Genomic DNA, 23,317 nt, shown 5'->3' with positions numbered 1-23,317 from the left:
CAGAAAGGTTTGGGAAAAGTTCTTGTTTTTAATAAAACATGCTTTAAACATATACACAGAGCAATTTACTTGCTTTTTATATGATTAACACAGTCCATGAATAGGCCAACACTTTCTTGAAATGTAAGCATATGTTTCTCACTTAGGCAGATTATTTTCTTCCTTAACTAGGACTATGGGATACTAACATAAGTACTTTCAAAGAGGGTACAAATTGACATTTTAAAAATATACAAAAACTTTAAACTTGCCTTCAACTTGACTCAGATTTAATGGCTTAATTGTTAGATAAACCATGGACCTCTGAGCTATTTGCATCCTGTACTGATGACTAACGATTTCACCATCCTCTTCCAAGAAGAAGCAACCTTTTGATTGCATGCATTGCCAGTCCTGAAACGAAGGAAAAAAATTTTTTCAAACAACATTTATTAAGTGTTTCCAGTATGCATAGTAATGAGGAGAAAACTCAGGAGGATATAAAAGAAATGTCAAATATAATCATTGCTCTCCAGGAATGTACAACATAGGAGGTAAAAAACAGTATAACAAAATCCAATTATAAGTGGGGCGTGGTGGCTCACACCAGTAATCCCAGCACTTTAGGAGGCCGAGGTGGACGGATCACCTGAGGTCGGGAATTTGAGACCAGCCTGACCAACATGGAGAAACCTCATCTCTGCTAAAAATACAAAATTATCCAGGCATGGTGGCGTATGCCTCTAATTCCAGCTACTCAGGAAGCTGAGGCAGGAGAATCGCTTGAACCCAGGAGGCGGAGGTTATGGTGAGTTGAGATTGTACCATTAAACTCCAGCTTGGGCAACAAGAGCAAAATGCCATCTCAAAAAAAAAATCTAATTATAATTGGCAGTAATATATGGTTAATATAAAAAGACTATTATATATGCGAAAGAATTTACTATAATCCAAGTTCCTAAAATAGTACCTAACACCTTGGCTCAACAAATATTTATTGTCTGACTGATTGGGGTAGAGGGGCTGATGTAAACTGAGTGTGTAACTGAGATGAACTATACCATGAAGAATAGATAGCATTTCAATAATAAAAAGTTAGGAAAAGACATAAGTGAGAGAAGAAGTAAGAAAAATAAAGTTGGCTGCATGCGGTGGCTCATGCCTGTAATCCCAACACTTTGGGAGGGTGAAGCAGGTGATTAGGAGGTCAGGAGTTTGAGACCAGCCTGGCCAACGTGGTGAAACCCTGTCTCTACTAAAGATACAAATAATAGCTGGGCGCAGTGGCAGGTGCCTGTAATTCCAGCCATTCAGGAAGCTGAGGCAGGAGAATCTTTTAAATCCAGGAGGGAGAGGCTGCAGTGAGCTGAGATCAGGCCATTGCACTCTAGTTTGGGCAACAGGGCGAGACCTTGTCTCAAAAAAAAGAAAAAGAAAGTTCATGAGAAGTACTGAAGAAAAGTAATAAATAAATACGTTGCTGTAATAGAGTGAGATTAGTGTTAGGAGCACAGTAAGAAGGAATAATTAAGGATTACTAAAACAAATATATTAAAAGGAAAAATGACTAAATATAAAAGCAAAATAATTGTTTCAAGTGTAGATAACTAGAAGCATGATGCATAAAAGTTTCACAGCTACAGAACAATGCTGATAAATATAAAATATCAGTTTTAAGAAAGACTTTTCTATATTGGCTTTACCATTTCTTAGTCCAGCTAAATCCCTTCTAGTCTGAATTAATATATGGGATCTCATAACTAGAAATGAGTAAAACTTGGCTGGGTGCAGTGGCTCATGCCTGTAATCCCAGTACTTTGGAAGGCTGAGGCGGGTGGATCACTGGAGGTCAGAAGTTCCAGACCAGCCTGGCCAACATGGTGAAACCCCATCTCCACTAAAAATACAAAAATAGTCGGGTGTGGTGGCACACACTTGTACCCCAAGCTATTCTGAAGGCTGAGGCAGGAGAATTGCTTGAACCCAGAAGATGGAGGTTGCAGTGAGCTGAGATCGCATCACTGCACTCCAGTCTGAGAGACAGAGGGAGACTCCATCTCATAAAAAAAAAAAAAGAAAGAAAGAAAGAAATCAGTAAAACTTGAAAATGGCACCTTGGGCAGAAAGTAGAAGATTCTTTATTGAAGTCATGAGTGTCGTTACCATAGCTATGTGCAAAAATGCTTTTCACTTTATTATTAGTAGGCTTGACTACCTGTAATGTAAGACCTATTTCTGTTCTACTCCTAATGACTTCTAAAACTAGAATATTAATGAAGTGTTGATGTGACTTTATAAAGGAAGAGTTTTAAGTAAAGATATTTAGATAATAAGTTCAAGGCTTTAATAATATTGATAACTACTGAAAAGGTGTGTGTTAGCTCTATAATAATATAAATATTTTTTAATTCATTATAGAAGGATTTGTTATGGCACTGAAAAAGCAAAAATAATTTACATTGAGATCGATTTCTTTTTCACATTTTTTAAAAAATGACTAAATTATCCTAACATACTTACATCTCATTTTTCTATTTTACATCATAATTATTTTCATATTTTATATTATTTTGATATATTTAAAATAAGTAATTTAAAAATTAAAAAATAGCTATCATTCTAATGCACTACTTAGATTTTTATGTAATCCTAATACTGACCTTATGTAGACCTAATTTTTTACATTCTAATAAACACTGCTTTATGTTCTACTTTTAAAATTTAATTTTATATCCAAAATATTTTGCTGTTGAAAAATAATGAAGCTAGGGGACTCATAATTTCTGATTTCAAAACATACTACAAAGATACAGTAATCAAAATGGTGTGGTACTGGCATAAAGACAGACATACAGACTAATAGAATAAAATGAATAGCTCTGAAATAAATCCTTGCATATATGGTCAAATTCAGCAAGAGTGCCAAGACCATTCAATGAGGCCAAGGACAGTCTTTTCAACAAATGAGGCTGGGAAAACTGGATATCAATCTGCAAAAGAATAAATTTGGGCTCTTGTGAAACACATAAAAATTAACTTAAACTGAAGACCTAAACATGCTAAAACTATAAAACTCCAAGAAGAAAATATAGGGGAAAAGCTGACACTGGATCTGGCAATGATTTCTTGGCTATGACAACAAAAGCACAGGCAACAATGAAATAAATTGGACTTTGTCAAAATTAAAAAACTTTGTGCAACAAAGGACATGACCAACAGAATGAAAAGGTAATTCATGAAATGGGAGAAATTATTTGCAAAACACATATCCAAAAAGGAATTAATATCTAGAGCATATAAAGAACTCCTACAATTCAACAACTAAACAAACTACTAAATTTTTTTAAATGGGCAAATGAATCATCAAATGATCAGCTCTCCAAAGAAGATATATGGAAGGCCAATAAGCAAATGAAGAAATGCTCAACATCACTAATCATTAGGGAGAAGACAAATCATAACCTCAATGAGATACCACCTGACACCCACTAGGATAGCTATTTTTTTTTTTTTTTGAAACGGAGTTTCACTCTTGTTACCCAGGCTGGAGTCCAATGGCGCAATCTTGGCTCACCGCAACCTCTGCCTCCTGGGTTCAAGCCATTCTCCTGCTTCAGCCTCCCAAGTAGCTGGGACTACAGGCGCGCGCCACCATGCCCAGCTAATTTTTGTATTTTTAGTAGAAGCGGGGTTTCACCTTGTTGACCAGGATGGTCTCGATCTCTTGACCTCGTGATCCACCCGCCTCGGCCTCCCAAAGTGCTGGGATTACAGGCGTGAGCCACCGCGCCTGGCCTAGGATAGCTATTATCAAAAAACCAAAAAATGACAAGTGTTGGTGTGTATATGGAGAAATTGGAACCCTTGTGCATTGTTGATAGGAACATAAAATGCATAAAATGGTGAAGCAATTGTGAGCAATATTATGGTAATTTCTCAAAAAAGCAAACCTATAATTCTTTATGATCTAGCAATACCAACTTCTGGGTATATACCCAAAAGAATTACAAGCAGGGGTTCAAACAGATATGTTTGCCAATGTTCATAGCATTACTGCTTACAATAGCCAAAAGGTAGAAACAATCCAATGTTAATCAACAGAAAAATAGATAAATAAAATGTGGTAAATACTTACAAGGGAATATTATTCAGTCTTAAAAAGGAATAAAATTCTGGCACATGCTGTACATGAATGAGTCTTAAAGACATTATGCTTAGTGAAATAAGCCAGACACAAAAGGACAAATATTGTATGATGCCCTTATATGAGGTACCTAGAGTGGTCAAATTCAGAGAGACAGAAAGTAGAATGGTGGTTGCCAGGGGCTTGAAGAGGAAGAAATGGGGAATTACTGTTTAATGAGTAGAGTTCCAGATGAAAAAGTTCTGGAGATGTATGGTGGTGGTAGTGATGGTTGTACAACAGTGTGAATGTACTTAATGACACAGAACTATATACCTCAAAATTAGTAAAATGGTAAACTTTATGTTTCACATATTTTACCACAAGAAAAACCATTTTGTTATGCAATATTCAAAATTTCAATTTAACTGGTTCTATGATTAAAAATTGAGTTTGGTCGAGGCACAGTGGCTCACTCCTGTAATCCTAGCACTTTGGGAGGCCAAGGTAAGTGGATTACCTTAGGTCAGGAGTTCAAGACAAACCTGGCCAACATGGCAAACCTCTGTCTCTATTAAAAATACAAAAATTAGCCAAGCGTGGTGGCAGGCGACTGTAATCCCAGGTACTCAGGGAGGCTGAGGCAGGAAAATCGCTTGAAACCAGCAGGCAGAGGTTGCATTGAGCTAAGATCGTGCCACTGCAATCCAGCCTGGGTAACAGGGCAAAACTCCATTAAAAAAAAAAAATTGAATTGGTACACCATTTAGTTAACTATTTCTAAAATGTTAGACATTCAGGCCATTTCTAATTTCTTATCACTATATTAATAGAATACCGTTTTGTCTAAATGTTTTTCTTCTGATGTATAAATTCCTTGAGAAGAACTTCTAGGCAAAAACTATGTATATCTTTAAGTCTATTGGCATGTGTTCCCATACTGCTTTATAAAACAGTAATGCCAATTTTACAACACCACCAATGGTATGTAATGTAATAACTTTACCATTATTTGTTTAGTATTGTGTTACAGTGAAAAAAATTGGGTGATGATGTGGGATGATTTCATAAGCAAGGTGTGGGTACATAAAACATCCATTATGGTATTCCATATATTTGTATGTGCCTCGAGTATTTGCTAGTAAAAATGGTATTGTGATAACTTTTGCATTAATGTGAATTTCTCTGATTATTAATAGCAAGGTTGAACACTTCCCCCACGTCTATTATTTTTGTTTTCTTTGTGTAAATTACCCATTCTCCTATTCTCATACTCTATTGCAGAGTTGGCATTTTTCTTACATAGTTTAATGAATTCTTCTGACTATTTTAGATATTGACCACTCTTTGTAAGTGTTAATGAATGTATTTTCTCTACTTCCTTTTATTTTCATTTTGGTTATTTCTAAATTTATATGTTTTCTATTTTTCTTCTATGTTTTCTTTGGAAATTTCTTCTTAAACTACCTTTTGTCATTATAAACTGAACTATACTCAAGCTTTCAGTCAGTCATTAATGACCTGCACTGTCACACCTTTAGGGTATACAAGATATGTGTATTTTTAATTATAAGAAATTAAGATGTGACCTTAGCTTACTGAAATTTATCTTAAGTATATTGCCCATCACAGAATCAAGTCATTATATATGATATTTCAACAACATCCCTATGAGGCAGTATGAGGTAGATATAAATTAGTCATTTTAATAAACAGAAAAATTGAGGTAGCCAGAGGTTATATGGGTTCAGAGTTTCATAAGGCGTTTGTAGCAAGACTTTTGGACTCTACATTTAGATCATGTTTCTAAAAGAAAATGTATCTACGGTACCAAATTCAAAATTTTTATTATCTGTAATACAATGAGGTTCAAAATTGGGCTTGTGGCAGAAGTTCAACTTTTTTAAAAAAAATATGGAGTCTTGCTCTATCACCCAGACTGGAGTGTAGTGGCATAATCTTGGCTCACTGAAACCTCCACCTCCCAGGTTCAAGTAATTCTTCTCCCTCAGCTTCCCGAGTAGCTGGAATTACAGAGGCCTGTCACCATGCCCGGCTAATTTTTGTATGTTTAGTAGAGACAGGGTTTCACCATGTTGGCCAGGCTGGTCTTGAATGCCTGACCTCAAGTGATCTGCCCACCTCGACCTCCCAAAGGGCTGAGATTACAAGCATGAGCCACCATGCCTGGCCCACGTTCAACTATCAATCATGAGTAATGATGCACAGACTTTCATTTAGCTTCCCTGTAAATCTCTTGGATGGGCATATATATGGACTAACAACAGATGCTGGCATTACCTCAGACCCAATTGCCCTTAATATAATCAACATGACCTTGGATAATGATGACTGCTAAAGATTAGAAATGAAGGAAATATACAATACTTAGACACGTTACACTTTGAGACAGTTTGAACTATGATTCTGACATTAAATGGAAAACACTGAAATGTTTTCAATCAGTTTTGATTACAGCATCAGAGGGAATTTCATCCAATATATTTTATAAATATATTTTTTATATTTACCTATTTGGAATGGTAGAGGATACTACTTTAGAATTACAGAATCTTAAAGGTAGAAGAAATCTAAAAAGCAATCTAGTCCAGACTTCTCTTTTGATTGATAAAAAAAAGTCTGAAAAATAAAGTGATATATGTGGAAAGCCATAGTTCTCAATCGACAGCAGAACTACAACCAAAACCTAGGTCTCCTTACTTTCTCTCCAGTGTATAAGTTATATTGTAAGTTCTGCTCTATTTCACATTTAAATATCTGCAGTGATTTTTTTAAAGGTAGTTTTGAAAAGAAACTTTATGAATATGATATCATTATAATAAAGTATGGTAAGGCATTATCATTTAGGATTCCATACATTTAAGTGTTAAGATAAACTTAATTATTTGATTTTCTTACTTTAAAAACATAGAATTTAGTAGCAGCAAAATTTCTTAAATTTGCTTTGTAATCATCAGCACAGCAGCCTTAACCCCAGCTTAAAAACAAATGGTTAAATTAAACTTTAAAAAATAATGCACTTTGCCTGATACACTGGTAGTAAATATAATTTGTGTCATTTAGGAAACTCAAAGATAGAAGGATTTTTCAATGTGCTGATGCTACCTCTGGGGCAGTGCCACAGATGGACTAACAGGACATGGCTTTATAAAATTTAATTGGGGAGCAAATTAAACATTTTTATTATAAGTCTTTCCTAAGTTCCATGTCTAAAAATAATGCTGTAACAGAAGAGAATTTGGGAGTTTCTTTGGAAAAACATCCAAACTACATACTATAACATTAAATATGGATTAATAAGGTGGAAAATGGTACAACAACAGTTATTAAAGTAAGACAAATATCAGATTACTTATATCAACCAAACTTCAGTGTAACAAACAGATCAATTTGAATTCTAAATAACTTCACTAGGAGAACTTAAAGCTCCTACTGTTTAAAAGGAATTATTCAACTTCTTAAGATCTACCACAATTATTAACCATACAATGCTTATTCAACTTATAATTTCCTTTCAAACATATAGACCTTCAATCATACAAAGGTTTTTCCCTAGGACCTAGACTAAAATGTTATGATCTAAAAGAAAAAAGTACTGACAAATTAGCTGGCTCATTCAAATAAATCAATTTGAAAGGATTATAGATTAAGCTGACAGTTTGAGTATTAAGAGAAAAATGAAAGAAGGTTGAGTTTTGAAAATAATTTTGGAATGAGAGCAAGAAATTCCAAGTATTATATAATTTTTTGACATTATAAGGCAGAAATAAAATAATAGCTTGTAATTCTTATATAGGGCATGAGGTGGTGCTGTATTCTACCAATTCAGGAAAATTCATATAAATGCAAACTGAACTGTTATTTCCTTTATTTGCCATATACAAATTTTTACTTATTTTCATTCATAGCATATAAGGAAATGCTGAAAAGTACGAAACCAAATACCAAAGCAAAATATTCTAGTTATCAAAACAAATATATCAGTATAGTTACATTTTTCTTGGAACACTGTAGTGAATGAACATGATTTGTTTTAACACACAAATTCTGTATTATTATTAAAATTTTTGGTGAGAAAGAACTATTAAGCAGTAGATCTGCCATAGATTTAGTCAGAGGACGAACTCATCTCTATCATCATCATCACTACTGTTTATTTTTATAAAGATATCCTGTGTCATATACTTATTAGGACGCTATTTGTTTTGGGGTGTGATAAGACAAGTAGGTAACTAGTTTTTGAATTTTTTTGTTATTAAATAATTGTAAACTATATATGCTTAAAAAATAAAAGCTTAAATAGATAATTTATGAAGGGTAAAATTGATGTGGGCTGAAATCTAACTGACAGGTTGAATTGATAAATATTTTGAAAATGTGAGAAACATAACAAAATTATTATCTGTAGCTTTCAAAAAAATTAACAGATAATGAACCATTTGGAATTTAAAATGTTTATATTTATATTGTCATATATAGACATATTATATATATAATATATAAATGGTATATTATAGATTCTATATATGTGTACAGACATTTATAATTATAATATATAGGTTGTACAACGTATGTGTGTAATATATATGTAGAAAACATAAATGTAGGTATACTCTAAGAATCTGAACATAGGAAGTATTGCATCTCTGGAGTTTATAACTGATAGTTTGGGGCTTACTCTAATTCTAAACATGACTGATCTTAGCAAGGAAGGTGAAACTATTTCTCTCTGAAAGGAAAATTCCTGACATTCCTTGACCATTACAGAACCTAAGTAAATGGACAGAATTCAGAATTTTAGATTGAATAGTAATATAGTAACTAAGTATGGCCAATAGAAAGCAATATATGTTTAGTGCCTGTAAGAATCTTATTTTCCTTTTGTAATTCAAATCCTTTATCAATTGTGTGGATTTATGGTTTAAAGCATGGTTTACCCTTACCTGACCATTACAACAATTTTCTAATTTCTGAAAAGTACTTCTCTGTCCCAATTCCATACTTTTCTGTTCCACATGAAGTTGACATACCCAAACTTGTTTAAAATAGATTTAAAGTATCTGGAAAATTAATTTAACAATCCTTATTTAATCAATAATTTATTCTGTATATTCATAACCACATACTTTTCAGAGTGCTTATAAAACCTTAGGAATGTATGAAATTAAAAAAAGAAAACTTCAAGTATTACAGTTCTTTTAGAATTTGTCTAGCAGATTCTCTGTTTTTTACCAGAAAATCCCCCAACAAGAAACAAGACTTAAAGAAAAATGTGGCCAGGCATGATGGCTCACATCTGTAATCCCAGCACTTTGGGAGGCCGAGGCAGGGAGATCACTTGAGGTCAGGAGTTCGAGACCAGCCTGGCCAACATGGTGAAACCCCATCTCTACTAAAAATATAAAAATTAGCCAGGCGTGGTGGCACACAACTGTAATCCCAGCTACTTGGGTGGCTGAGGCAGGAGAATCACTTGAACTTAGGAGGTGGAGGTTGCAGTGAGCCGAGATCCTGCTACTGCATTTCAGCCTGGGTGACAGAGTGAAATTCTGTCTTAAAAAAAAAAAAAGAAAATAAAAGAAATATGTAACAAAGGACTGAACACTGTTGAATAACAAAAGGGTCACTGACTCAAAAAAATAATAATTTCAGCTCATCTAAGAAATACCAGATAGTAAGCAACATCAGGCAATATCAAGATCAGAAACAGGATATTAAAAGGTAAGATATACAGAGCTATCAATTATTTCCAAAAGACATTACATTTTATACAAAACTCACAGAATTAAAAAGTTGATGGTATGCCCTTTTCTTTTAATAATTAAATTATCTTAGTACCTTTTACCTAATTCCCAATTATCATCCACACCATTCTGTGCTCTTGACTTAGATAAAAAACTTAAGTAGTCTCTTTGTTATATAATCATTATGACTTACAGACTAATTTTGGCATTTTTCTTTTAGACCTGCCCCTACCTTATTACAATCAGGTGCTATCCCTAGGCCAAGTTATCATCACTTTATATTTGGAAAACTCTATCAACCTCTTAGATAGTCTCTCTAACTGAGGTCTCCATATATAATACAATAGTAGATTAACTTTTCTTAAACTATACTTTCATCATGTCATTCCCATACAAGCACCCAGTCATTCCTTAGTTCTAAAATAATATTAACACTATTATTTATTAATGTCCTTTGTATATAATAGAACACTGGCACAGAGTAGTCATTCAGTAAATATTTGTTGAATAAATGAAGTAATAAACACTATGCTATGCTACCTTGGTATACTGTTAATAATCAAATGAAAATTTGTATTTTTAAAATCAAGGCTCATATTTTACACTAAGCAAAATAACTGGCACACATTGCATGCTTAGTAAATATTTGCTGAATTGAACTAAATTTTAAAAATTACATTGGTGTGAGTCCAACTAATGACACAGAGACAAACTCTTACTATAACAACATAATCCACATTAATATTTATTTATATCTCTCTTTACAGTAGCTAAAATTACATTTATTTGTGCTTTTGAATCAGGTAAACCATAATTATTTAACTAAGTTAATTTTATTAGCAATTAATTTAGTTGCAAATACAACAAGGTTCCATTGGTGGAAAATAATATTGTTGGAACACTAAATATTGTGTATGAACATGTTGGACATACACACCAAATTGCTTAGGGTTTACAGATTCCTAAATAGTCTGAACAAAATTCCTTGGAGATAATGTTTTAAAATTTTAATATAGAACAAATGTCACTGTCTAGCAATTTAAAGATATAAGGGACTTCAGAGTTCAATAACAAATACAGAGTTGTTATTTGAAACAAAAATGTGGCTCTTGAGAACAATCAGTTCAGTTTTCTAACAGCAGTTATAGTATGTGGTCATAACCATTTTTCCCCCTTTTACAGAGGTCTCTAGGTGCACATTTTTAATGTATCCTAGCAGTTTCCAGTTAATGTTTTGTATTTCTGTAGCTATTATTTTCTGTTGAAAGAAAACTAGTAAAGGTTGAGTCTAGAAAGGGAAAACAAAGAAAGAAGATCAATATTAACACTCTACAAATATTGACTTAGCAAAGTGACTTTGCTAAGAGAATGTTGTCATTCTCTCATAGGAATTGAAATTGAATGAATGATTTATTTATAAGAAACACCTATGGTAAATATTTGTTAAACAAAACAAAAATCTGCTTGCCAAAGTATATAATTCAATAATCTACTCATCAAGTTATAAAACTTCAGTGTTACCATTTTCAAATTGAAGATCTTATAATAATATTCATCATTTTTAATTTAAAAGTATTACACTAGCTTACAGGTAGAAATTCCACTGAAAAACCTCGAATTTACTTTGTAAACTTTACTGGTTTCCTGTAGAAACTGCATAGTTATTAATAAACTTAACGTCAAATATTTTTTCAGAAAAAGTCATGTCTGTTAACTTAAAATACTATACCTTTATTAAGTTTGGTTCCGTTAACTTTGAGTTTTGGTTACTATAAGCACCCATGGTGATTGTGAAGGATAGAGACGTTTTGAATTTCCTGGTTGCAGACAGTAAAGAACTCCTGGTGTCACCTGCATAAGTAATGATTATTTGGTCTCACATTATGAAAAGTTGTCAATAGAAGTTTTTTCCAAACACAGTGTAGTACAAAAGGTCTATTGTATTACTTTGACTCTCTTTGTTCTCCCTATTGAAATAAAGTCAGAAGTTTTATATTTATCAGGCTTTAATGGTCCCTAATTTATAGGCTACTAATAAGAATCCTTATTTCAATATGTTACCTTTCAGTCTGAAATTTTAGTTTTAATAAAATATAATGAGCATAGCTAAGTCAAGTTCCATAATAAAATTTTACTTCAATAGATTTTTACAGCTAAGAGTCTAGAAATGGTAGTTAACAAAAGTTAGATTCTAATTTGTTTTATCGCTAATACGCTAAAATAGAAGGAAAAATTTATCTGAATATGACCATTTCTAATCAAGAAATTCTTAGTGTTAAAAGTAAATACCTTTATTTGAGAATGTTTCCTGATCAGTTTTTCTTATGATACTAGGTGATGGTTTTCGTACTGGTGATGGGTCCCTTTCTGAGGACCCTTCGATGTGGTTTCCAAACTGGTGACGCCTCAATTTACTGTCAACCTCAAGTTTTTCTAGTGTATTCTTGAGACATTGCTCGTTGGTTGTCATATATAATTTACAAAACTACAGGAAATAAAAGTCCAGTGGGTAAACCATTCAATCATACATTGGGGAAGAGGAGAAGGCAAATGCACATTAGTAGGCAAGGAATAGACTGATAGATGGAATATATTTCCTATTGATGGTTACGCATTTTATTTTCTTGAATCAGATTGACCAGCCTCAAGTGACCTAGTGAAATGTAGCCATGATTCAATGAGGAGGTCATACTCTGAGTGAAAGTAAAATGTTACACAAGGAGAGGTGATTTATTATTTTTTTATAAGGTGTGTAGACTTGCATTTGTTCAAAATAATTTTTATGATTCTTCTACCCCAGAAAAGGTAATATCTGAGCACAGTCTCTATGTTAGTGTGTATATCTGTCTGTGTGTATGAGCACACATGTTTTTTAACTTGGTTATATTATTTTTAATGTAGTCATTAGATTACAATTGTGGAACTGGAGAAATTAAATTTCATGCACAATATTTAAGGATGTCATTCCCAATATTAAAAAGATGTATCCTTTAAAAATAATTTTCTGACATGTTAATTAGTTGACATGTTAATTGATTTAATCGCTTCACAATGTATACATATATCAAAACACTGCATGTATACTGTAAATATATATAATTTTTGTCAATTGTACCTTAATAAAGCTGGGGAAAAATAAAAACACTTTTCCTACATAGTATGTAAATTTACATCAACGTGAGCTTATGTACCTTGATGTAGTCAAATTTGCCATCAGCATTTACATCAACCAAATTTATTATGGAATTTACTTCTTCTCGAGTCATCTTCTCACCTCTCTGGAAAAAAAAAACAAGATTTTAAAGCAACATGATTACTACTTTGTTATTCATGGGGATAGTAGAAGCACATTTTAATCTTTTCCACAAGTAAGTATGAATGTATGGTTTCATTATAAATCATGAGTATTATATATAAAGAATGAGTGGCTATATAAAATTTCACAATTTTATTAAATTTTGTGAAAGTATGCTGAATTTCGGTTTAGTAAATTCTAACAACTGAGTATTACAGAGTCAGTTATAACTGCTATTGAATTTAGGGAATGATATTTTCTGACATTGCACCAAAAAACAGAATGGATTCCTAATCCCATTTATATTTGGTTTTCCTTTTACTTATCAGATATGGAACTACCACTGATTTTCAAAGAGTTCTGGGCAGGAATGAATTGTGCAGGAGCACAAGGGCGCTGTAACATAAGCTGAATTTTATACTTTATCTTTTATTTACAAAGAACCTTTCATCCAGAAGGATCCCTAAGTACTTTATAAATAACATGTAAGTAATTTATTTCACCTCTCAATGAAATAGTTATTTTTAATGTGGACTTTGGCAGTCAAAGCTAGATTCCAAGCTGTTTTACAAAATATACATATTACAAATTTTACGGATCTTACCTTTGTTAGAAATTTATAAAGGTCAGCGTGTAAAATACAGCCATCATCATTTACATCTAATTGTTTAAATGATTTTAGTAGTTCTGTTTTTGAAGTAGGTTTTTCCTTCCTTAAAATTATGCAAAAATCATCAAAATTTAGTTTGGCAGTTTGAGGAGTCCAATACTTATTAATGGTCTTTTGGGATGGATTTCTTCCTGCATGCTGGAGAGCTGCCCAACAAAACAAGTAGTATTTGTGACTATAACACTTGGAATTTATATTTAAGTATATTTTTTCTTCAAATCACTATGTATTATGATATTTAAAAAACACTATACATATACCAATCCATTACTTTTGGTGTTGATTTATCTAGTGATACCAAGATATACCTGACTTTGAAAAACAAAAATATTTATGCCACCACCTAAAGATTCTTTAATTATTAATTCTAGAATTAAATAGATTTTTCTTATTCTGACAACCTACATGGTTTAAATAACTGATAATATTTGATTACTTAACAGCTTTTAGAGGAAATAAGAGATTAAAAGCAACCATCCACTTAATTGTTGGGGCGGACAAAAGGATAACACAAAAAGTATAAATTAGTACTTTTTCTGGCTAAACAAATACCTTAATGATCATAGAGAAGAAGGAAATCCTGTTATTTGCGACAACATAGATGAACCTGGAGGACAACATGTTAAGTGAAATAACCTAGAGACTGAAAGACAAATACAGCATATCTCACTCATGTGGAATCTTAAAAAAAAAAAAAGTTAATATAATAGAAGCAGAGAATAGAACAGTGGTTACTAGAGACTGGGAAAGGGAACTGTAAGTACCACCTAAGTACTCTGGGGGTAGGGGAAGACGAAGAGAGGCTGGTCAATGGGTACAAAGTTACAATCAGATAGTGGGAAATAGGTTCTGGTATTCTATTGCACAGTATGGTGACTATAGTTAACATTAAGGTACTGTATATTACAAAATAGCTAGAAGAGAGGCTTCTGAATGGTCTCACCACAAAGAAAAGATAAATGCATGCAGCTACAGATATACTAGCTACCTTGATTTGATCATTATACAACGTACATATGTATTGAAACGTCAAATTGTAACCCATAAATACATACAATTACAAGTGTGAATTTAAAATACAAGTATCTTAATGAAATGAGGAAATCATTCATTTAAGAATATGAGTATCAACAAGGCATGTTATCTAAAATATTCATCATTGCTAGGTACTAAGCTTTCAAAAACATTAATCATGTTCCAATTGTCAAATATATGCAGATAAAGTATGCCTTTTGCTAAATATCAACAGTGTCAACATACTGTGAGAGAAGATTGTTATAGAGATGCTATAGTCAAACTACTCTTTATTTTTAACCACATCCTTATATCTATGAAGAGCAAAGAAGTTCATGTGAGGAAAGCTTTGTATGTTTACGTATGTCATATCACACTAAAATTTAATGGTTAAAGCAATTGCAGATATTTTGAACAGCTGAATAGAAGTAACTTGGTAATTTGCAAATAAATCTCTGCATGTTGAAATATAACATTTTCTAAAATGAACCAATGATAAATTTCCTAAGCATTACAGAAGGAATTAACAGAATTTTAAAAGGTATAATTGTCCTGAATTGTATTGACAAATTCTATGATAAAATCTTATATTGGATAGTTCCAACTATCTTTATAGGAATTCACAAGATCTGTTCATCATCAATCAGCATCAAAAAAGGATAATCTGGGTCGGGCGCGGTGGCTCAAGCCTGTAATCCCAGCACTTTGGGAGGCCGAGGCGGGTGGATCACGAGGTCGAGAGATCGAGACCATCCTGGTCAACATTGTGAAACCCCGTCTCTATTAATACAAAAAAATTAGCTGGGCACGGTGGCGCGTGCCTGTAATCCCAGCTACTCAGGAGGCTGAGGCAGGAGAATTGCCTGAACCCAGGAGGCGGAGGTTGCGGTGAGCCGAGATCGCGCCATTGCACTCCAGCCTGGGTATCAAGAGCGAAACTCCGTCTCAAAAAAAAAAAAAAAAGAAAAAAAAAAAAAGACTTAGTATGCGAAGATGTTCATCATATCGCTACACTACTGCTACTAATAATAAAGGAAACAATGTTAAAACAATCAAGGAGTGATTAACTGAATCGTACATACACAGAATGCACTTACACAACTATTAAGTTATTTTTATAACAGTGAATATGATATAAAATTTTCTGCAAAATTTCTTCCTTATTGTTAAGCCTAAAGTGCCTTTTTTCTAAGGTGTTTTTTTTTTAATCTTTAATTTTTGGAGGCACATAGTAGGTGTATAATATGAGGTATTTTGATACAGTATGCAATAATTACATCAGGCTAAATATGGTATCCATTGCCTCAAGCATTAATCTTTTGTTTCAAACAATCCAATTATACTCCAATTATTTTAAATGTATGCTTAAATTATTTTTTTACTACTGTCACCCTGTTATGCTAGTTAATACTAGATCTTATTGTTTCTATTTTTCTATTTTCTATTTTCTCCCCTTTCCTTCTCCCCACACCTCGACTACCCTTCTCAAGCTCTGATAACCATCATTTTACTCTGTCTCCATGAGTTCAATTATTTTATTTTTTAGCTCCCACAGATAAGAAAGAACATGTGATGTTTGCCTTTCTGTGCCAAGCTTATTTCACTTAACATGATGACCTCCATTTCTATCCATGTTGGATCTCATTCTTTTTTTCTTTTTTTTTCCTGACAACTTCATAACATTCTTGGAGTAGGATCTCATTCTTTTCTTATAGCTGAATAGTGCTTCACTGTGTATATGTATCACATTTTCTTTGAGCAGCAATAAGAAACACTCTGCCGCTCAGGCTGGAGGGCAGTGGCACAATCTCAGCTCACTACAACCTCCGCCTCCCAGATTCAAGCGATTCTCCAGCCTCAACCTCCTGAGTAGCTGGGACTACAGGCACGTGCCACCACGCCCGGCTAATTTTTTGTATTTTTAGTAGAGACAGGGTTTCACCATGTTAGCCAGGATGGTCTCTATCTCCTGACCTCATGATCTGCCTGGCTTGCCCTCCCAAAGTGCTGGGATTATAGGCATGAGTCACCGCGCCCGGCTCACATTTTCTTTATCCATTCATCTGCTGATAGACTTTTATGCTGCTTCCAAATTTTGGCTATTGTGAATAGTGCTGCAGTAAACATGGGAGTGCAGCTATCTCTTCACTATACTGATTTCCTTTCTATTGGTTATATATCAAGTAGTAGGATTGCTAGATCGTATGGTAGCTGTATTTTTAGTTTTTTAAGGAACCTCCAAACTGTTCTCCATAGCGGTTGTACTAATTTACATTCCTACCAACAGTGTATGAGGGTTCCTTTTCTCCACATCCTTGCCAGCATTTGAAGCCATAATTTGAAGGTCAAAAGTTCAGTCTAGTTTTGAGAAAAAGGGTATGTAATTTTTCTCACAAGTGGCAGCTTAGTATGTGCTTGCTGCCATCTTTAGTAACAGAGAAAATACTGTTTTAAAAAATGTACTGGTAATTAGAAAAGAACAATTTTCTCAGAATAAAATTAATTATGTCAAAACACATACTCAGCAAGTAGATATTCCCATATCTAAGAAATTGATACAGTCTATTTCCTACTAAATTTAAACTCCAGGTTTAGAATTAGTAGGATCTAATTATTGAGTTTGATGACAGTAAAAATATTATATAGCTATAGATATTTAAATTTTGACACCATGATATGGATCTTTTTGCCAGGGTTTACTTTTAAAGTTCTGACATGAGTCTATAATGCCTGTATTATTTACAAATTGACAAAAAAGGAAATTAGAGCTATGGTAATGCTACTGCTCTATCCGAACTTAAAATGGAAATGCACATGTTATATGTATAAGTGGCGGAAGGATATAGATGAAAAACATAGCAATAAGAAACAGCTCTGGTTCATATTACTCCTTTTTTAACAATAGGTTATCTAAAATCAATTATTACAATGTTAACAGAGTATTCCACCCTAAAACCAAAAGTGTATATAACACTGAAGAGATAAACACTGCATTGTTATCCTACCAGATAATTTCATAAGATTGATGGCACCTTTACATACACATTGATTCACAAACTAAATGTCATAGTAGTGGAAGGCATGTTAAACTTTTAAACTTAGCAGATTCCTTATCTTAGCATATTTTCAAAACAGTAACAAAAAAACCCTCAAATATTTTAGAAATAATGGCAAATTAGAAGTAATTTTAATTTTTTGGCTGGGCATGGTGGGTTTCTCACGCCTGTAATCCCAGCACTTTGGGAGGCTGAGGCGGGCAGATCACCTGAGGTCAGGAGCTTGAGACTAGCCTGGCCAACATGGCAAAACCCCATCTCTAGTAAAAATACAAAAATTAGTCGGGCGTGGTGGCATGTGCCTGTAATCCCAGCTACCCAGGAGGCTGAGGCAGGAGCAGGAGAATCGCTGGAACCCAGGAGGCAGAGGCTGCAGTGAGCCAAGATTGTGCCACTGCACTCCAGCCTGAGCAACAGAGCAAGACTCTATCTCAAAAAAAAAAAAAAATTTATTGATGTCTGCCTAAACATTTAATGTATATGAATTAAACACAAACACTTAAAATTCAAAATAGAACATTTTAGTAATTTTAAAATTATGTAAATTAAAATCAAACATGACTTTAAAAGTCAGTCATGTGCATTTGCATTTAAACTATTTTACAAATAATGTCTTTTATTTAGACATCAAATAAATGTTAATCTTGTCAATTCTAATATTCCTCAAAATACATTTCCTCAAATAGAGATCTTATTGCATACAAACTCAAGACACTGCTGCAAAAATACGTCAGGGTTTTCGATTAAGAAAATTCATTCTAAAATTGGCAAAATGACTCAGTTTCTCTACCCATAATGCTATTAGCCTTGATGAAACTGACATGAGTAGTCAGTGTTATCTAGTACTGTTATTTACTATTCTCTCATGACTAAAGACCTCCAAGTCATTTGATACTTCTGGCAAGGACCAAATTTGGTGGTTTTGGGGACCTTGGTAATGAGAGGAATTTTTAAATATAATAAAGGATAGGAGCAATAAAAGACAAAACAAAAAATAAAAAATAAAAAAACTCAAACTCAATTCTCTTTTAAAAGTTCACTTATATCTCAATACTTCACTTTTTCAGACATTCAACCCATTTTTACATATCCTTTATACTTTCCTCAAATTCATATTAGTGACTTAGAGGCCAAAAGTATTTTAATTTTATTATGATAAATCTTAAAGCACCAAAATGAGAATTAAAAATATCTTAAGCAAGTAGTAATTGACAGAAGCTTTCAATTAGTTGGTATAAACATTGAAAGTTTTATTTTGAAGTTCCTAGAACATGTAACTATATAAAATGACATAATAGCTTACTAGTTCCATTGCTCAAGCTTCACTAAGAAATTGCAATGATTCAACAAGGTAATTCTAATTTTAGTCTTTCTGACCTAATAAAAAGGCAAAAGATTTAAAATTTTAAAAAATTTACCTAAGTAAAGTTGATCTTTAGAAACAATGTTTTCCAAGCTGCTTTTGAAGACAGTTAAGTAGGCAGCTCTACAATTCATATAAAATATTTCCTCTTCAGTTCGTGGAAATTTCTTTGTTTGAGGACTTTCTGAAGGTGTTGATTTCTGACTGGAGAAAGCAGCATCGCTTCCTGGACTGATCGCCATTCTATTGGAAAATAATTTAAAAATTTGTCAATGTGAATCACTATAATGCAAATGTCACCATGTCTTTTAAAATATAGGGAGAAAAATCAAGATTTCATACATAGAAGAAAGAGATGAAAATTTATAACATACATATGAAAAAATCAAGATATTAAAAGTTTTATATGTGGAAGAAAAAGATTAATATTATGGTTTGTATATGGATGTATTATCATATATTAAACAAGAATAAGCCCTGCCAGTTGATTTCTAATTTTAGATATATACATATGTATATAAACAATTGTTCAAGTATGTGATAATAGCCAAAAGAACAAAGACATAACATATACAAAAGAAGAATCACTGAACAAAGGAAAAGCACACATCTGTTTTCTCAAAATAAGAAAGTCAGATGCTACTCTTCATCAGGTTTTTAAGAGAAGCAAATCAGTTAACACGTGAAGTATACACAATACTCTCTGGCATATAATAAGTGTTAAATAAACTTCAGATAATGGAAAACTCTACAATAATGAGAATTTGGATGTGAGTGGTAGTTGACATCCATCTTCCACAACACAACAAGATCATTTCATTAATATCTCAGTAATGCAGCCCCACATTTCAAATAGCTAAATTTTAAAAGTCCCATTTATAGCATTATCATAGTTTTACTGTGTTCCTTTATTAATAATAATATTTGGGGTTTATATAGCACCTCTGTACATAAGAGCTTAAAGAACTGTCACACATCTTGTCTTATCCCTATTACAGTGGTCAGGTGTTTTTTGTCCATTTTACAGATGAGGAAATTGAGGGGTAGCAATATCACCCAGCTAGCAGTAAGTGGCAAAAAGCCGTAAATTTCGCTAACAGTTTCTTCTTTGTTAATGTGGATATAGGTTTACTGAACAATGGTTACTATGGGGTACTAAATTGTACTGGTGGTCTAACAGCTTCCAACATTACTCTACCCAGCTTTGACTTCTAAAAATACACTCCAACATGATAAATTGGACATTTCAAGTTCAACAATAAGATGACACAGATAGGGTCCCCTTCAGGACTCATTGGATTCCTACTCAGGAGGCCTAAATCACTTGCACCTTTTTGAATTATATAGATCTTTTACACTTGGGAAAGAAAGATAATAATCGGTTATCATGGATGAAGTACCCTATTTATAATACACAGGCCGCCTGCCTGACACTTTCATATTACACCAGATTTAGAAGGACCCCACAGGGATGCAGTGTCACAGTCTGGTTACTGCAAATTGGTATTACTATAATTAAGTATCAGAGTTTTAAACACATATGCGTGCATGCATCTCCTCACAAATGTGAAAGAAAACCGTTTTAAGAAGGAAAGGAGAATAAATTTCACTTTTCAATAAGCAATTTTTAAATGTAAGTATTTTTTAGGATCGTCTTCAAATATTCTTTCCAAATAAAGCAACTCCCTCCCGTGGAAATCCCAAGGCAGAAATATGCCAGAATTTTATTCTTTTCCTTTCTGTAATGAGAGACCAAACTGAAGCTTAAATAAACATATAATTGCACCCCCCAGGCTTGGAAACCTCCTTTATTTAAAACTCCAGCCCGAGACTGAGACAGGGGCCTAGAGAGTACATTGCAGCAAACGGCTTCATAAATAACCAGCCACACAACAGCAAGAAAAATAAACTGTTCACAAGGGCCTAAGGCTTCTACAGGGCCAAGAGAAAACAGAAAGCCATCCCGTCACCGTCCCTACACAGTGAAATACCTTTGCAGGTAATCTCGGGTACCATCTCTCTATTTTTGTATTCCTCTGGAAATAAAACAGCATTTATACGTACATTTTAGGTACATACATGGACCAAATGTTTATTACAGAGAAGTAAACAAAGCAGGCGAAGGAGAAGCAGCCGCACAGAGGGACAAAGGGAGTGAAGAAACAGAGACAGCGAGCTGTTTGCTACCTAATTCCAGCTCACAAACGAAGAAATACAGCCAATTCCCTTCCGCGATTCCGCGATCCTCTCACCGCAGCTGGACAGGTCTCGGCCTTTCTCTAATCACCATGGCAACTGCACCTCACCGCCACCGGAAATAAGATGCAGAGCCCTTCCCCAAACGATCCGGCTAGAAATCTAGAAAGCGCTGATCCAGGGCGAACAGAGACAGCTGTGTTGCTCGTCTATCGCGGGGGCGGTATAGCAAGAGTAGTGAGAGAGGGTGCTCTGTTACACCCATTAGGAACTGGATGCTGTCCTGGGCCTAGACTTCCCGCCCGCTCCTTTGCTCGCGCACACCCGGATCCTTCGTCGCGGGGGGGGGTGTTTCCGCCGGGCCGCGGTGGGCGTGACACAGCGTCCAGCGCGCGCTTTTCGTGCCTTTGGCGTTTCCTCTGGCGGATTTTCTGTTCTCAGAAGTTGCTGTGTTCGTTTATTCAGCGGCGGTGGTGCTTCCCCGAATCTCAAAATGCCGTAGGTATCTCCTTCCCAGGTATTGCCGTTTTGGGGGCCCCTCTGCAAGAAGATTAGATATTATGTCGCCCAATAGCCTTTCTTGTTTTCCTGTTTTTTTGGAGTATAAACTTGTCTCTGTTGACCGACAGTTCCCCTTGTTTGAGACCCCCAACTCCGCTCTACGTCCCCTCCAGGAGTACTCATGCAATAGTCCTCCTTCACTTTCTGTTACTACAATGCCTTTAACAGATTTTGTAAACCTTCGGCTGTATTTAGGTGATGTCTAACTTGAAACAACATAAATAAGGTTAACACACAGGATGGGACAGAGTAGATGAAAACACGCCTTCGTAGTTTGTCAGTCTCTTGCCTCGTTTAATGTGGCGCATTCATGTAAACTCGTGGGAGAACTTATGGACTGGGTCTAGATACCTGGATTCCAGTTACTGTTGGACAAGTCACTTATCGACCTGGGCTTCAGTTTTCTTACTTATACAAATAAGTTTGTACTGCATGATTAAATTTCCATCCATCGCCAATAATCTGATTATTGAGAATGAACATAGTGGGAATAGGCATTGTGCTAGATAATATTTATCTGGTTTTCCTATCCTTCATCCATCCTATATTGAGATGCATAAAATAGTTACTACCCTATAGAAACTTAAAATTATTAAATAATTTGGCGGGGGGCGGGAGTGGAGTGGAGTGGATATCAAACACCTGTAATTTATCCCTGGCTGCCCTTGTCCTCAGGGTGATTTAGGTACTCCCTCTAGTGTAACCTATTCCTTAGTTTATTTCAGGATTAAGTAAAATGCAAATTAACACAGCTAGGGAAATATTTGTATGAAATAGGAATTGACATGAAAGTGGAAAGCTGTACAGAAATGATAACCTGTATTTATTGAATCTTGAATTACAATGTGGATGCTGTGTTAAGCAGTTTATCTACGTTTTTTCATTGAATCCTAAAAGACTTTAGGCCAGAGGGGCTGCTATTAGCTTTACAGATAAACCCATCACTTAATATGGCGTTCAACACAGCTACCAATAAATGCATGTTTTACTGATGCCCTTAAAGGTTATGGATTATTGAGGAGGTTTTCCTTTCCCTAGAATTAAGCAAAGAGACTTGTCTCCCTACTGTTGCATTAGAAAAATCATCTAGTTCTCACATTTAAACAAAGCTGCAAAGATAGCTCTCTCTCTCACACAAACACACACACACTCACTCTCTCTCTCTCTTTCTCTCTCCCTCTCTCCCTCAAGAATACAATGAAAACAAACGTGTATTTGCCAAACAAATGGTAATACCTCTGAACTGTATATAGGAGAGTGGGGAAACCAAAAAACCATGAAAAGTGGAACATTTT

General features: G+C 34.2%; 2 protein-coding genes and 1 non-coding gene across 13 annotated transcripts in view; 2 read left to right on the top strand and 1 right to left on the bottom strand.

The window, feature by feature from the left end:
* Positions 1 to 21,768, bottom strand: part of EFCAB7 (EF-hand calcium binding domain 7) — a 67,767-nt gene extending 45,999 nt beyond the window's left edge. For 2 of the 4 annotated variants that reach the window (XM_064372430.1, XM_012442499.3), the window contains exons 1-7: positions 21,518 to 21,768; positions 19,321 to 19,508; positions 13,767 to 13,978; positions 13,059 to 13,145; positions 12,157 to 12,352; positions 11,597 to 11,718; positions 252 to 393 (exon numbers count right to left, since the gene is read on the bottom strand). In XM_064372430.1, the coding sequence (XP_064228500.1) occupies positions 252 to 393; positions 11,597 to 11,718; positions 12,157 to 12,352; positions 13,059 to 13,145; positions 13,767 to 13,978; positions 19,321 to 19,508; positions 21,518 to 21,555 (985 nt within the window). In that variant the 5' untranslated portion in view covers positions 21,556 to 21,768. Of the gene's footprint in view, positions 1 to 251; positions 394 to 11,596; positions 11,719 to 12,156; positions 12,353 to 13,058; positions 13,146 to 13,766; positions 13,979 to 19,320; positions 19,509 to 21,452 lie in introns of all 4 variants that reach the window. The other 2 variants (XM_012442500.2, XM_012442502.3) reach the window with 2 other exon arrangements.
* Positions 9,306 to 9,367, top strand: LOC135273497 (U7 small nuclear RNA). The gene has a single exon (XR_010341287.1). It is a non-coding gene; the product is annotated as a U7 small nuclear RNA (small nuclear RNA).
* Positions 21,769 to 21,863: 95 nt separating the features above from the next.
* Positions 21,864 to 23,317, top strand: part of ITGB3BP (integrin subunit beta 3 binding protein) — an 88,595-nt gene continuing 87,141 nt past the window's right edge. For 6 of the 8 annotated variants that reach the window (XR_010341203.1, XR_010341202.1, XR_001105722.2 and 3 more), the window contains exon 1: positions 21,914 to 21,959. Coding sequence is in view for 1 of the 8 variants with exons in the window: in XM_012442511.2 (XP_012297934.1) it covers positions 21,955 to 21,959 (5 nt within the window). In the remaining 7 variants the exon portion in view is untranslated. Of the gene's footprint in view, positions 21,960 to 23,317 lie in introns of all 8 variants that reach the window. The other 2 variants (XM_012442513.3, XM_012442511.2) reach the window with 1 other exon arrangement.

Source organism: Aotus nancymaae, unplaced genomic scaffold (genome assembly GCF_030222135.1).
Source record: "Aotus nancymaae isolate 86718 unplaced genomic scaffold, 86718_ANA_hifiasm-v0.15.2.pri h1tg000007l, whole genome shotgun sequence".
Taxonomy (NCBI): Eukaryota; Metazoa; Chordata; class Mammalia; order Primates; family Aotidae; genus Aotus; species Aotus nancymaae.
This window is presented reverse-complemented; position numbering and strand designations above follow the sequence as displayed.